This window comes from Pseudonaja textilis, chromosome 3, assembly GCF_049901715.1.
Source record: "Pseudonaja textilis isolate UNSWEBS1 chromosome 3, rPseTex1.2, whole genome shotgun sequence".
Taxonomy (NCBI): Eukaryota; Metazoa; Chordata; class Lepidosauria; order Squamata; family Elapidae; genus Pseudonaja; species Pseudonaja textilis.
The window spans coordinates 40,571,001-40,587,076 of record NC_141992.1 but is presented as its reverse complement, the minus strand read 5'-3'; the positions used below and the strand labels follow the sequence as shown (position 1 = coordinate 40,587,076).

The window sequence follows — 16,076 nt, the reverse complement described above, 5'->3', positions numbered from 1 at the left end:
CCATTGGACAATATAGTCTTTAACATGTTCATTTTCCAAATTCAGTTTTAACAACAAATCTTAACAAAAATATGTTCTTCATTAGCACATAGTGCAATTTCAAATTCACTTGATTATACTCAAAACCGTAGCTTTTCATTAAATTTTTTAATTATAAAAATGTGAATCTACAACACATATGCCTTTCCAACTTCAATTATTCTTTCAACTTCAAGAAACTTAAGAAAGCCCTGTTTTATATTTAATCCAAACTCTTAGATTGTTAAAAACTGCATTCGCTCTAGCTTTATCATATCACAAATATACATAACACTCAAATATGGCCCTCTAAATCTGTTAGCCTCTTATTCTCCGAAGTGTCCTATTCTTTCATCCAAACCATGCAGAAAACATCAAAATATAAATTTAAGTCTGGTAACTCCCTCTCTCTTTAGCATCCTGCAATAATTTCTATTTATTCCTTTGCCATATCTTTTTGCCATTGCTTAAATGGAATATCTGTCATCTGTATTGGTAACATCTGGAATAAAAACAACATTTTAGGTGAAGCATTCATCTTAATTATAAGTATACAACTTTCAAAACATTCTTGGTATGATTCCACACTTTCATTGTCTCCTAAGCTAAGGATCTGATGACTCAGTAATGACACTTGGTTTCGAGAGAGCAAATTATACACTGTAATTTTATGTCTATAAATCAGAACAAAAGAGATGATTCCTTTTCTTGTAACCATATAGAACAGTGATTTTCATTAAAATGTGTGGACTGGTAAACATGCTTGTTAAGAAATTCTGGGAGTTGAAGTCCACATATCTTAAAAATACCGATATAGAATGTAATCTACTATCAGGTATTTTCAATAAGTTTCTAATTTGGGGAAGTTTCTGTGGCAATATTTTGAAATGTTATGATGTCTTAATAAGACTACACTTGGAATATTGCATCCAGTTTTGGCTGCCACAATATAAACAAGCTTTTGAGAATCTAGAAAGAATGAAGAGAAGAGCAACAAAGGTGATTAGGAAACTGGAGGCTAAAACATATGAAGAATGGTGGCAGGAAATGAGTATATCTAGTTTAATTAAAAGAAGGACTAGGGGTGACATAGCAGTGTCCCAATATCTAGGGGCTGCTTCAAAGAAGGGGGATTAGCCCAGTGTTGAGATTCAAACATTTTAATAGAATAGAATAGAATAGAATAGAATAGAATAGAATAGAATAGAATTCTTTATTGGCCAAGTGTGATTGGACACCCAAGGAATTTGTCTTGATGCAAATGCTCTCAGTGTACATAAAAGAAAAGATACATTCATCAAGAGTCAAGAATCATAAGGTACAACACTTAATAATAGACATAAGGTACAATAAGCAATCAAATCATACTAGGAAACAGTCAATATAAATCATAAGGATACAAGCGACAAAGTTACAGTCATACAGTCACAAATGGGAGGGGATGAGTAATAAGGAATAATGAGAAGATTAATAGTAATACTAGTGGATTTTTACTACCAGTTCTGTGGGCATGGCTTGGTGGGCATGATGTGGCTTGGTGGGCGTGGGTTGGCAGGGGAAGGTTACTGCAAAATCCCATTCTCTCCCCACCCCACTAACTTGCTTTCCAGCTCCATTTTCCTGTGCAGGACAACAAAAGAAGACCCAGCTGACCAGCTGAGACTTGGAAGACAGAGACTAGATGGGCCAGTGAGAGGTGGTATTCCAAACTAATCAAAATTTCTGCTACTGGTTCTCTGAACTACTCAGAATTTCCACTACCGGTTCACCAGAACTGGTCAGAACCTGCTGAATATCACCTCTGGGTCAGCCTATTCTCCAAAGCACCTGAAAGCAGGACAAGAAGTAAGGGATGGAAACTAATCAAGGAGAGAACCAACCTAGATCTGAGAAGAAATTTATAATAAGCAGTGGAACAACTTTCCTCCAGAAATTATGGGTACTCCAAGACTGGAAGTTTTTAAGAAGAGATTGGACAACCATTTATCTGAAATGGTACAGAATTTCCTCCTTGAGCAGGAGGTTGGACTAGAAGATCTCCAAAGTCTCTTCCAACTCTGTTATTTTGTTATTCTATTCACCTTAATAATTTCTTAATAAGTAATAAGGGGGAAATGTGTATTATTTGGCTTTTGCTAGATTTTTAAACAAATGTTCCTATCATTGCTTTTGTTTTAGAGCTGAATTGCTACTGTATTCAGAGTTGAATTATGAAATAATGCATTTAAGTCTTATTAAGTTACCAAGACAAAATTAATGACACAGGCTTCTGGAAAATATAAAAGCATGAATAGTGTTTTTGTTTATGGGCTTTTCTTCGTACGCCGTGGATTTCGTAATCTTGATGTTTCTATTCCAGATCTTTTCCCATTCTGTTAATGTAATGCTTCTTCCAATATTCCTACTCCACGTTATCATGTTCCCTTTTACTATCTCTTGCTCTAATTCTACCTCCAATAAATATTTATAGAATTTGGAGATATTCTTTTTATTTGATCCTAATAAGATTTTATCTAAATATTAGATATAAAGATAAATATAAAGATTTATTAGACCCTCTAGGAAAATTAAGAACTTGACAGGACTTACAGGAACAGGGATTTAAAATTGACCAGTGGTTATATATACAAATCCATAGCAGATACAAACAAGATATCAAAGAGTTTGGAATCTATAGCAAATTACAATATGTTTATGGGCTTTTCTTCATAGCTGTTTTCTATTGTGCCATAACATAAGATAGATAAATAACAATCTCCTTATTTATAATGGGTCAATTTAAGGAAAGTGGTGGATTCACTTGGCCAGTGTAATGAGGACATGCAGAAAAAAGTGGTTCATAACATGTCTCAGGTCAATCAAGAGAGAGCTAGTGTAGCTAGAAATACTAATTCCCTTGTATCTTGTGCTCTTGTATGTGTTTTGAATTAAGATAGTACTGTGTTCCAGTGCTGAATATGCTTTCTAGAGCAAATCTTAACACAAAATTGACTAATTATGCTTTTGTACACATAAGTGATCATTAAACAGTAGCATAATGGAATTTTGTATTAGATTCTTAAGTTGTAGTAGATGCTATTGTGCCAAATGGGAAATCTTAATGAGACCTTTTTCTTTTTCCTTTATCTTTCTTATAGCCAACAAAGATCTGATCCCATCCTGTTGCTGTCATTTTCTGAATTTCTTTCTTTCTTTAACATAGCTAACATGTGAGAGCATGCTTTATAAATAGCCTAAAAGAAAATGAGTAATCGGTTTTGTTAAACCCTCCCAGAATTCTTAACAGGGAAAATCTTTGTGGTCATATTTGCTGATAGTACATATTAGTATAGTATGTATTAAAAGTATGTCTTGCCTAAGACAGCTGATGACTGGATATTGACTCCCAAGATAATTTTTTGCTGTTGCTTCCTTACCTTGTATGAACATTTAACATGTTATAATGCAGGGGTCTTCAAACTTGACAGCTTTAAGACTTGTGGACTTCAACTCCCAGAATTCCTCATCCAGTCATGTTAGCTCACGAATTCTGAAATCCACAAGACTTAAACTTGCCAAGTTTGAAGAGTCTTGCTATAATGGGTTAGTTTAATAAATCTAAGCAATAGAAGCAAATGATAATGTTGTTTCTTTGATTTTGTCTTGAGGAAAAACAGTGTATAGTATAGATCAGTAGAATTTGTTTGTTTGTTTACTACTCATCCTCCCTGGAGGCAACTCTAGGTGGTTTACAATCTAAAGGATAGGATTTCTCTAAAGTTAGTGAATTTTTTTTTTGTTCATGCTTTAAACAGAAGCTGATCTGTTAGCTATTAGCAACAAGTGGTTTACTTGCATTGGTAGGAAATTAAATTAAATGATTCCTGAGTTCCATGTCACTTGTGATTTTATACCCTCAATAGCTTTGGCATAGAAACTGTTGTTCTGTTGTATTGTTGTTTTTAAGAATACTCACATTCAGGCAGGCATCTCTGAAATGATAAAGATACATTTGGTTATTATGATTCCAAAATGCCCTAAAAGTAAAATAATAGATATCCCCTGTTATAAGTATAAAAAATCCTTAATTGTAATTAGGATCATGATGATGTTATTTCAGAGTAAACACAGAGAAACTATTTTGTCTTCCTGAGAACTAATCATTAACATACAAACTTACATAGCAGTGATGCAACACTACATGTTGAGCATGTGGAATCTTGTTTCACATAGTTGATTTTGAAACGGCATGTTTGAGAATATCTTGCAGTGCAAGAACAAATAATTCAATACAAGATCAAGTAAAACTAGACTGTTCCCCTGGAAACTCTAATAATGATGTAAAACTTAAATCATTTAATCAGACTCAAGGGAGAAGACTCTTGAGAGCTGGAAAACTTTAAAGCAATTTAAAAAGAAGCTGACAGAAAACAAGTGGCTAGATGCTATTCACTGATGACACAGGCATGAACTTGCAGACAGAAATGATTACTGATAAATAGTACTGGTGAATGATGTCCATCAGTTTAAGGAGAGCCAGAAGCCATTGAAAGATTGAATCACACAGCAAGAAATGCCTTTGTCCTATGCTTCTGTTGCTTTTCAATATCCCATGCTAGGGATTCATAATATAAAATCACATAAGTACTACTAAGCATGGACAAATATGGGCAGATTAAAAGAGTTTAAATGGCCTTAAGCACTAATAAGCTGTTGTTATAATCCTCCTAGTTGAGTATCAGTCACAGCAGTGAATGCAGACTTATTTTTCTGGTTTAGTTGGTTTTCCACTGTAATATAATTTGCCTTCAGTGGTAAATAATCATTTTAGAAAACAAGGTACTCGGGTAGTTAGCTGGTGCAGTAACTCGTGGCTTTATTTATTTATTTATTTATTTTGTCAAGCAATTATAAGATAACAGGTATAAGTATAAGAATGGTTATGAATATATGAAATGGATACATATAAGAAAAAAAGATACAATAGGACAGGGACGGTAAGCACGTTGGTGCGCTTATGCCCACCCCCTACAGACCTCTTAGGAAAGGGATGAGGTCAATAGTAGACAGTTTAAGGTTAAAGTTTTTGGGGTTTGGGGAAGAAACCACAGAGTCGAGTATTCCAGACATTGACCTCTTTGTTACTGAAGTCGTATTTCCTGCAATCAAGTTTGGTGCGGTTTACCTTGAATTTGTATCTATTGTGTGCTCTTGTATTGTTATAGTTGAAGCTGAAGTATTCATTGACAGGTAAGACATTGCAATTTTTTTATTTTATGTACTATACTTAGATCGGACTGAAGGCGGTGCAGTTCTAGGTTGTCTAGGTCTAGAATTTCAAGTCTGGTGGCATAAGGTATTCTGCAATGAGTAGAGGAGCGGAGAACTCTTGTGAAATATTTCTGGACTTCCTCAAGTGTATTAATATCAGATACGTAATGCGGGTTCCAGACTGATGAGCTGTATTCAAGTATTGGTCTAGCAAATGTTTTGTATGCACTAGTTAGTAGTGTGATATTACCGGAGAAAAAACTATGCAGGATTAGGTTAACAACTCTTAATGCCTTTTTGGTTATGTAGTTACAGTGGGCTCTAGCACTTAGATAATTTGAGATGAGTACTCCGAGGTCCTTGACAGAGTTGGGATCATCAACAAGGTCTTGACTATTCAGCTTGTATTTTTTTTCTGATTTTTTTTGCCAATATGTAAGACAGCCCATTTATTTGTTGAGTTTTGAAGTTGCCATTTGTTTGACCATTCTGGTCGAGGTCTTTTTGAAGGGTAGCAGTATTGTTAGTGGTGTTGAATAGCTTTACACCATCAGTGAAAAGAACACAGTTGCTCTCGATATGATCACAGAGGTCATTTATGTAGAGTATGAAGAGAGTTGGTTCTAGGGGGCCACCACTGTTGAATTTGATAGGATGCTCCCAATTTTGACCATTTGTTGTCTGTTTGACAGGAATGCTTCTATCCGGTTATGCAGGTGTCCAGAGATACCATAAGATTTTAGTTTTAGGAGTAGTTTGTTGTGTACCACTGAATCAAAGGCTTTACAGAAGTCTATGTAAATTGCGTCTATTGCTTTGCCCTGATCGAGTTGTGTAGTCCATATGTTTTTGCAGTGTAAGAGTTGCAGATTATAGGATAGGGTTTTTTTTTGAAGCCAAATTGTTTATTAGAGAGTAGGTTGTTTGTCTCTAAGTGGAGGATGATGGATTGGTTAATAATTGATTCCATGACTTTACAGGTGACGCAGCATAAAGAGATTGGTCTGTAAGTTTCAACTAGGCTGGGGTCTCCCTTTTTGAAGATGGGGATGACTGTGGCTAGTGACCATAGGTTTGGCATAGGTTTACTTCTTATCTTTCATTATGGCCACATTGGAATCAACAGAATAGTTAGTAAGATTCTTGATTAATTGCTATGTATCCATATATTCTTATTGGCCAGAAAAATGTTTGAGATCTGACAAGATAACATCAAGAGTTGAGTGGTTTAGAAGGGAGTGGAAGATGGCTAAAAGAATGATCAAACAATGATTTTAGCATATGATAGTTGCTAATTGATAAAGTTATTCTAATCTGCCTCACAAATAGTCTGTATTGTATCTGCATAACCTCTTCTTTTCCCCACTTTATTCCAGTTTACCTATTGAATTAGAAACTCACAGTGAACTATAACTCACAAGAATGTATACTTTTTAATAACATTTGTTAGTCTGAAATGGTACTACAAGACTTCTTTTGATGTTTATCTATTAATGATTTAATACAAGTCTCCTCCTACAATGGCATTCTGCAATGTCACCTGAGGCTTTTTCCCATCACCTATGTCACCTCACATTTGGATGTTACATTCAGGCAGGTCCAGCACTGACTGAATTCGCATTGCTGCTTGAAATACTGTTTTTCCCTATGTAAGTGGTACCTATTTATCTACTTGCATGTAACATGCTTTCAAACTGCTAGGTTAGCAGACGCTGAGGCAAGTGATGGGAGTTCTCTCATCATACAGTGTTTAAACCTGAACCACTTCAGACCTTCTCTAGCATCATAAGCCACTGAATCACTGTGCCTCAAGAATAACACATCTTGTAGCTTAAAACATCTGGCTGAATTTGGGAAGTTTCTTCATCTCTGTTTGCAAAACATAGTCTAAGGAATAGCTGAGGAGATTTTGAAAATTTTACACTTATGAACCATTTTTATTGGTTCTAACAAACTTAACCCACTCTGATTTTTAGATTTAAGTAAAAGGAAAAATGAATTCTGATGACACAATGCTAGGGGGAGGCCAAAACCATTTTGATTGATAGAAAAGAAAAGCTGGATCAAATCAATCCAAACAAGCATACAAAGGGGAGGACCAAAAACACTTAATTATATATGGATTTTAAAATACCTATTAGATGTTCATCTATTTTATTGCTATTATGACATAAATCTTGAATGGAGACAACATAGAAATTATGGAAATTATGGAATAATTATTTAAATTAACCATCTAATATTGCATTTCAGTTCATTATATTATGTGGGACTCCATTTTGCTTGAAATACACCTGATGTGCATTCCAGCTCCTTTAATCTATTTCAGTCCTGCTATTATTATAACAGAGATTATTGTTTCCTCTAATCACTTTGCTAATCTTCTTGGAATGGGATGTATCTCTCTATCAGGAGGGCTCAGGTCTATTTAAACTGACAGGTTATTTATTTCTTTTTAACCAGAAAATAAAAGTTCATTCAAGAGAATGACTGAATAACATGTGAATTGGGATACGCTACTAATTTAATAGTGAAATATGATAATTGAAGAAAAAAATTATATTTGTAAAATAAAAGCTTGCTATGAAGTTTAGTACAACAGGCAAATCGCCATTTTGGGAAGAATGCAAGTAAATGTATTTCCTTCAAAAGCTTGAAAAATTGAAAGCAGCTATTGTTAAACATTCATATCTTGATGTAATAGTTAGACTGAATTAGAAGTATAATTATCTAGATTCATGAACCTTTAAGTTATTAATTTATTTATCAAATTTATATGGTTGTCTATCTCATGAAAAATGACTATGGGCGGCATACAACCCAGTAAATGAATAAAATAGTCATTAGTTAAAACCATTAAATCATGGCTACAGTGGCTAGGTTTATGATATGTTAGCCCAACGCCAATAAGACATACTTTGCTTTAGCAAACTAATCTTTGTGTCAGAGATTATGGAATATAAAGAAAATCAACAAAATGATTTAGATTTAATCTCATCTCTATTTCTGAATAACTGACATAATTTGAAATAAGCAACAAGATTGTTATTTTACAGATTGGTTGCTCTCTTGGGGGGAAACCATTTGATAAGTTCATAGATGGTTCGAATTAGGTCAACAAAATGAGGTTATAAATAACTTTTAATCAGGCAGCATTCATATTAGTAGATTAGCAGCAGAGACCAACCTGGGAGTTCCAACTAAAGGATTGCACTGAGATATTGGGAGGACTCTGTGCTACGTATGTGGGAATCTTTGAAATGACCTTAGATATTTTTATCTTGTAATTCAGGGAAGGTGCATGAAGGTGAAACAGTGAGAAAATTCCTCAACAAGATTGAATAGAGGCTGCAATTAAAAAGAGGAGAAGAAATGAGGAGAGGAAGTCCAACTTGCAGGTGCAATAGTCACTAAAAAAAGGTAAAAGAAATTAAATTTCTAAGAAGAAATAAAGGTTTGCAAGAAGGAAACTGAGAAGAAAGAAATAGCAAGCATTTCTTCTCCATTTTTCAAAGCAACATGGGACAACACTTCACAAATGAAGAAGGAGAACAGGTTGAGATTGACGTGGCTGAATTGCAGGAATGGTATAAGAAGTTTGTAATGGAATGTCCAAGTGGGACACTCTTCAAGCATGAATTCAAACAATTCTTTGGGGTTCATAATAATGAAGAAGCATCAGAGTATGTGGAAAGCATGTTCAAAGCTTTCGATAAGAATGGGGTAAGCATCTTACAACTGATATTAAAAGTTGAAAGTTCACATTCTGGTTTCTAAATGTGGAGTTTCCCTTTTGGCTTGATGTTATGTGTTAATGCTACAATTAGGTAGAAATCACCTAGAAGCAAGTCCCAGAGAGCACAATAAAATTAATTTCTGAATGAGCTTGCAGAAAATGGTGTTATGTTTCAGATAAGAAATATGATAAATATGCCAGGAACTCAGGAAGTCCAGATTGCTGTTCAGGAAGAGAACTAATCAGTTAAATGTTGTATTTAATTGTCAGATTCTTATTATTCTTTGATAGAATATTGATAGACTTTATCATCATCATCTGAATAGAATTGTTCAAGACCCTAAGATACTACTTTTAAAATAAATAGTTGTTTGGTCAAAATTCTCCCAATACTTTTGACAGTTGTGTCCTATAGCATTCATTATTTCCAAAAATTGGAGACATTCTGATGAATTGTAGTGTAGCATTTTATAATATTTCCAGAAGGAAAAAAAAGTAGGGGGGTTAGAACTGGAGAGATTAATGTCATTGTTATAATTTATTTTGGTAAAGAAGCAAATGTAGGTTTCATGCTGACATTTCTGTGAAGTGGAAAAATGGTTTTATTTTTTAATGCAGTGATAGTATCAAATGCATGAAATACCTGGTATTCCTGATATAAAAAGGCATTTAATTCTGCTCAAAACATATCGGTGTCTTAGTGGCTTTGGATCAAATAAATTGTTCTGCTCCAAGATAAGCAGTTTAGTTACAAAAAACTGGAATTTTCTCACTACATGTATTATTTAAATACAATGTAAATGCCAAAGGCATTGTAATCAACCCCTGCTCATTCATTTTATAACCTTATGGTAATGTCACAATACTTTATATTATTCATGCACCCATGTCCAGTCAGAAAAAAGTAATAAAACATAGTGTACTAAACATGGCATTTGAATGTGCTTCAGTTTTTAAGAGAAACCTGTGTTGCAATATTAGGATACAGCATTAAACACATGCAAAAACATTTTAAAAATCAGCCTCTTTAGTTCCAGTGTATTACAAATAAACATTTTCAGCCCCATACGTTTTATGTGTCCATGTATCAGCCAAAAGAGTAATAAAATATGCATAGGATCATATGGTCCTAAAATATCCTCACCCACATGACATGGACTAGGAATGCTTCTACACGATGAAAATAAAAGACATTTGGATTCCAGTCATCCTAATGATATTCAGATGTATTTTTTATTTTGCTGTGGAAACACCCATGGTTTTGTAATTTCACTAATAATTAATTTAAAAAGTTAATAAACTATTACAGGAGGCATCTATAGTTAGGAGATAAAGTTTCTAAGAAATAAGGTGATTTTCTCATTTGTATGGGATTACTTTTTTGACAATATAATTTTAATGCAAAATATTTAGTGCAAAATTAATTGAAAATGCCTATTTTGTAACATGATGGTCTTGTACAATTACTGCAACATTCTACCTTTTAACAGATTTTAACTGGGGAGGGGGGGGGAAGAGTGGAAAAAGCAGTGGAAATATATTGGAAGAATATAAATAGATGAATGAGTGTTTTCTTGAAATCTCCATGGCAGGAGGAATTGCACAATAAGAACCTGGTCTGAAACAACTGTTAAACTTTTCTATTGGGTTTTGCATACTTTAGCAATGAGTTCTTTTGCTCTTGATGTCTCTTAACTAGAGGTAAAGGCATGTCATCTCTAGTATGACACAGGTTCTGCTTTCCTCTATGGAGATAGTGTTGAATTCATTCATTCATTCGTTCGTTTGTTCATTCATTCATTTGGTTTATATGCTGCAAGATGTACAAAATAATATAAGGGTTCAATAATCCTGTGAGGTGATTGGGCTGGAAAAGACTGGGCCAAATTTACCAATCAGCTTTCATTTCTAAAGCTTGTAAAGAATAGCTTATGCTATATGACTACTATACACTCAGTTAACTTGGCTTATTTGATATACCATATCTAATTAAACTATAGTTTAGGTGATGTGTGAATCCCATCTTTAATAAGAACACGTCATTTTTAATGAGCAAATAGCAGTTGCAGAAATGGAGATTCTCATTCATCCAGGTCATGGTTGTCCCAAAGATGCTTTTTTCAAATGGCAACTGGACTTTCTTGGGTTTTTTTTCTTTGAAAATGTTTTGATTCTCATCCAAGAAGCTTCTTCAATTTTTTTTTTCAAACAAAAAGAAAACCAAGAAAGTCCATGTGTCTTTTGGAAAAAAACTCCTTTGGAACTGTTGCAGAAATCTTAATTCAAATCAAAACTTCTGCAATGGAATATGTTAACCATTTTCCATTGACTTGTTCTAATCAGACATACAGATGCTTTGTCCTGGAAAAGAAAAGCTTTTCTACTCGAAAAGGTTGCATTGAGAAAAAGTAATAGCAACACATATCTGCCAACAGCAGGTTCAAATTCCATCTTACCTCTCAAGATGTCATCATTGTCATCCTGATGGTAAGTCAAACTGCTATAAGCGTCCTTTCACTATGGCAAACATGACCTTAGTATGTCCTTTTCTATTAGATTCTTCCAGATGTTGACACTGTTTTTCCCACTGCCTATTTTTGTTTTTCCTGGCTTCAACTTGGAAAATTTCATTCAGCTTTTTAACTTTGTTCTTTATTACCTTTAGCTTTGACTGCCCTTCGCATATTGCATTGTGTATATATTGCATTATATATTGTATTTTAATATTAATGCAATATATAGGTGAACCAGGTCTGTGGTTCTCTAGCTAAGCATGCACCAGATGTCTGTGGAGATTCTCAATCATCCAGGTCATCTAGTTTAATGGTGTCATCACACAGCCACTTATTTGTTCTCAACACATTTAGCAACTTGTTTACTTACGCAGAATGCAAATCCTTTTCATCTGATGATATCATTTCCAGAAAAATAAATCATAAAATCTTCTGATGTGAATTGATCATTGCCTGTCCAGTGTAATTCACTGATACCAAAATAATTAAATAAAATGTGATTATTATGTCATTAGAAGATACAAGATGTTCTTTTTCAGACCTTCCTTCTCTCTTTTTCATACAAACTAGCTGATTTCATTTCATTGAAAGTTTAACTATTTTATTTGAAGTTGTTTTTTCTTCTCTCCCTGTCACCCCTGCACAAATAAAAAAGAAGCCACCAATTCAGCTGTTTACTATTAATTTGGGGGAATCTTCTCCAGTCCTCAGAGGTTATGAAAAAGAGGCACAGGAGCCATTGGCAGCTCATGACTATAAGTGATGTATTGTGTGACAGAGCCACAAAACAATAAATGCACTGCTAAATTGATTGCAATTAAAGTGACTATTTTATGTTATCAGGATAACACCATTGACTTCTTAGAATATGTGGCTGCTTTGAATCTGGTTTTGCGAGGGAAACTGGAACACAAACTAAGATGGACATTCAAAATATATGATAAAGATGGAAATGGCAGCATAGAAAGACCTGAACTCCTAGAAATAATTGAAGTAAGTCAAAATGTGTAATGTTTTTTGCTGAATGTTCTTTTTTCATCTAAAATTTATTCTTTTAAAAAATGTAGTGTCCACAACACACAATCCCTCCAAAAGAAAGAAGGAAGATGAATAGAGGATTTTCCTGCCTTTACATTTTAAGCAGAAGTTTAGGAACAAATGAAAGAAAGAGAATGGATGTTAATTCTTTTCTGACTTATGTTCCCAGTTTGTTTAAGAGCAAACGAACAGGTTCCACTAAGACAACAAATTATTTCTTCCTGTTTAATTTTACCTTCCCCTCAGAAAGAAAAATGGAATATGAGAAGATAAACTATGTGTATTAGGTTTTTTTCCCAGAACAAATCTGAAATCCTGGGTTATAGATAACATTGCTAATATATGTTTCATTGTAGTTTTCCAATTGTTTCTTTCATAACTAAAGTATGTTTCATTGTAGTTTTCCAATTGTTTCTTTCATAAATTCATATTAAAAATGCAAAAAACCTGCAGAATGCAATGTATCTGATACAGCACTAGGAGTCCATATAGAAACAGTCTATCTCACTTGTCCTATACATTTCCTTAAAAGTTTATTTTGTTATATTTAACTTTGCAAATACTTGATCAAGCTATTCATCAAATTTATATGCATATCTATCTCAGAGGTTTACATATACTTTATTATGTGACTCCCTCTTAATACTATAAGTTTATTTTATTTCCAGGCTATTTATAGCATTAAGGAAGCATACAAGTCTGAAGAAGAAAGAGCTGTTCCTGGTCTCACTCCAGAAGAGGTTGTGGAAAGAATATTTCATCTTGTAGATGAGAATGGAGATGGTAATAACTTGATTTGAAGCCACACTGATGTCTTATTTGAAATTATGGTTGGCAATATGATGCCCTTCTAGATCTTTTATAACACAAAAGTTCCCAAAACATCATGGCTCTGTACAAGTCTAACGAGAATTGCATCTCAACGTTTCTGGTAGCAACAGATTGCCTGTGCCTGATGCAAGTAATATACAGATTTAATCCATGTTCTTTAAAACATGGATTTTTTAAACTAACATTTTAACAGTTATTGACTTATCAAGTGACAGTGATGTGGTCAATGAGGATTACTAGGAGCACACTCACGTTATTTTCTTTTTTACAAAAAATAATATTTGAATTATTTAATTACAGATTTTTTCAAGTTTTATTTTTTTAAATATGGGGAATGATAACAGTATTTGAATAATGTTTAAACAAGCATTTGGCAAAGTTCTCTATGTTCACATCAGCTCTAGGGAGCGACCGCATGCTGCATAATGCTAGTGATTGGAAACTTAAGCTTTCTCTTTCTCATTCTCTAATAGACACCCAGATACATTATCTCTACTATTCAACAGGGGTGGAAGGCAGAAAAAGAAATCAGTTTCCCAGATGGTGACTCATTCACCTCAATTTCTGTATAATATTGTGGCGAATACCTTCCCGAATGATTCATTTCCAACACACCTAAATATTGCATTATCTGGTTTGTTCTTTCCAAATTTGTTGTAAAATTTCATGACTTTTTAAAATATTTATGAGAGGCAGGTGACCACCCAGCAAATTATGTTTCTGAAATTTCAAATCAGACTTTCCAAGTAACTCTGCCTTAATTAATTGTTCTTGAATATCACTGCCCTAGTTGAAGAAAATATAAAGAATTCTATCTGTTCTCAATCAAAGAAGCAACATTTTGATCTGTTAGTATACATAGCAGGATTGGATCTCCCCCATTCTTAACATACTACTTATGATTTCTTTCTTGACTTTGATTCTTTAGGACATTTATCTCTGGATGAATTCCTTGATGGAGCACAAAGAGATAAGTGGGTGATGAAGATGCTACAACTCAATGTAAGCCCAGGTGGATGGATTGCCAATCAGAGAAGAAAAAGTGCAATACTTTAATCATTACTTGTATTATTTCAAAGTGTAATGAGAAAAAAAAGCATCCCTTGTCCTTCATTCTATTTTTTTCTTAGTAGCAACAGGCTGAGCTCTAGGGGAAAAAATAACAACCTAATGCTACTTTTTAAATCATTCTGCTGTGCATCTAGGCCACTGCTGTGTAACAATTGCTATTTCATGGTAATTTGAAAAAATAAAAACCACCTGAAATGTAGGGATGAGGACTATATGGGTGGCTATAGCTGATTTTGGGCTATTGACAGTGTTGGCAAAAGGCCCAACTCACAACTCAGGACACTAGCAACTACCCCATATTGCTTACTTCTGACCCCAGACTTAGTTATGAGAAAAAATGATATGCTTAAAAATAATGTCTGGGCTATATATTTCACACAACAAGTAGTATCATATGATCAAATGCTCTGTTAAACCGAAGTCCATATATAGAGAAAATTAGCATATCAGGGAAAAGCTAATGTTTTGTAATCTTATAGGGAAAAGCAAATAATCCAGTTGCAATGGTTTGCAAACTATCTGGTTTGCACAATATATTGAGTTATAAACAAGTCAGATACACTGTAGCTTAGCATTTTGAGCACACTCAACCATTCAGTGTGAATGTAGCCCAAAACAGCATTAGTAGATGCTGTTGACATTCTCTTCAGCATACTGATTTTTATAGATGGTACATGGAATGGATGAAATTCTCTGCAGAAAAATGCAAAAAAACTTTTGGAATATTGAAATAATTTGATTTCAGTGAAAAGGGTTAGGGTTAGGGTCTCTTAGCAACAATAGTAACTAGATAAAGGTCAGAAAAGATGACAACACCGTACTTCCAGTAAGTGGAAGTGTTAACCTTGTTTTCTGAAACTGGCTTAGAAAACAAAAAGAGTTTTCATAAGTTTCCTTTGGCCCCTGCTGCTCATAAAAGAACAGTCTCCGGATCTTAGAATTTTATGACCACAGGTTCAACCAATGTTAAAGTTGCAAAAATATCAGATGAGGAGTACAACATACAATTTTTCTTATGCATAGGAACTTAAACATTTTATACTAAGATCTTAATATTGTGCGCAATATAAGTGTAAAAGTTTGCTGAATTTCATAAGCTGCACTGGATTTATTGTTAAGTATCATTACATCTACCTTTGGCTTTGGTCTTTCTGGTCAACTTGGAGATGAGAAGAAGCTATTTAATGGTATAGCTTTTTCAATCGCTTTGCTGGAGAGATCCCTGATAAAAAAAATTATGCCCCAGTTCTGCTTTCCCCAAATTTTATCTTTAATTGTAACTTCTTCACAAAAAATCCACAGGTTCAATATCTGTGCATAGTAACTACTTTGCGTGATAGATATATACCTTATCAACTTAACATAATTCCCATTCTCAATACTATAGTAATTAGGTAAAAGAAATTCTGCAAATTCTTAATTTATCTGCAATCAATACCTGCATTAATTCTAGGTAAAAGTTAGAATCTAAAAGTGTATGTGACTTAGATTTAGACTTTTGTCCCATGGCAAAATCAAAATACACTTTTGATTGTCATACCTTTTTGTGCCCTCCCAAAATCCTTGATCTATACTCTGTTTTCTGGGATATCCCATATAGAAATAAAGATGTGAGTTCA

General features: G+C 33.9%; 1 protein-coding gene across 2 annotated transcripts in view; it reads left to right on the top strand.

The window, feature by feature from the left end:
• Positions 1-16,076, top strand: part of GUCA1B (guanylate cyclase activator 1B) — a 21,582-nt gene extending 5,506 nt beyond the window's left edge. For both annotated transcript variants that reach the window (XM_026712972.2, XM_087929346.1), the window contains 4 exons: positions 8,561-8,991; positions 12,361-12,510; positions 13,224-13,338; positions 14,315-16,076. In XM_026712972.2, coding sequence (XP_026568757.1) covers positions 8,788-8,991; positions 12,361-12,510; positions 13,224-13,338; positions 14,315-14,442 — 597 coding nt within the window. In that variant the 5' untranslated portion in view covers positions 8,561-8,787 and the 3' untranslated portion in view covers positions 14,443-16,076. The remainder of the gene's footprint in view (positions 1-8,560; positions 8,992-12,360; positions 12,511-13,223; positions 13,339-14,314) is intronic.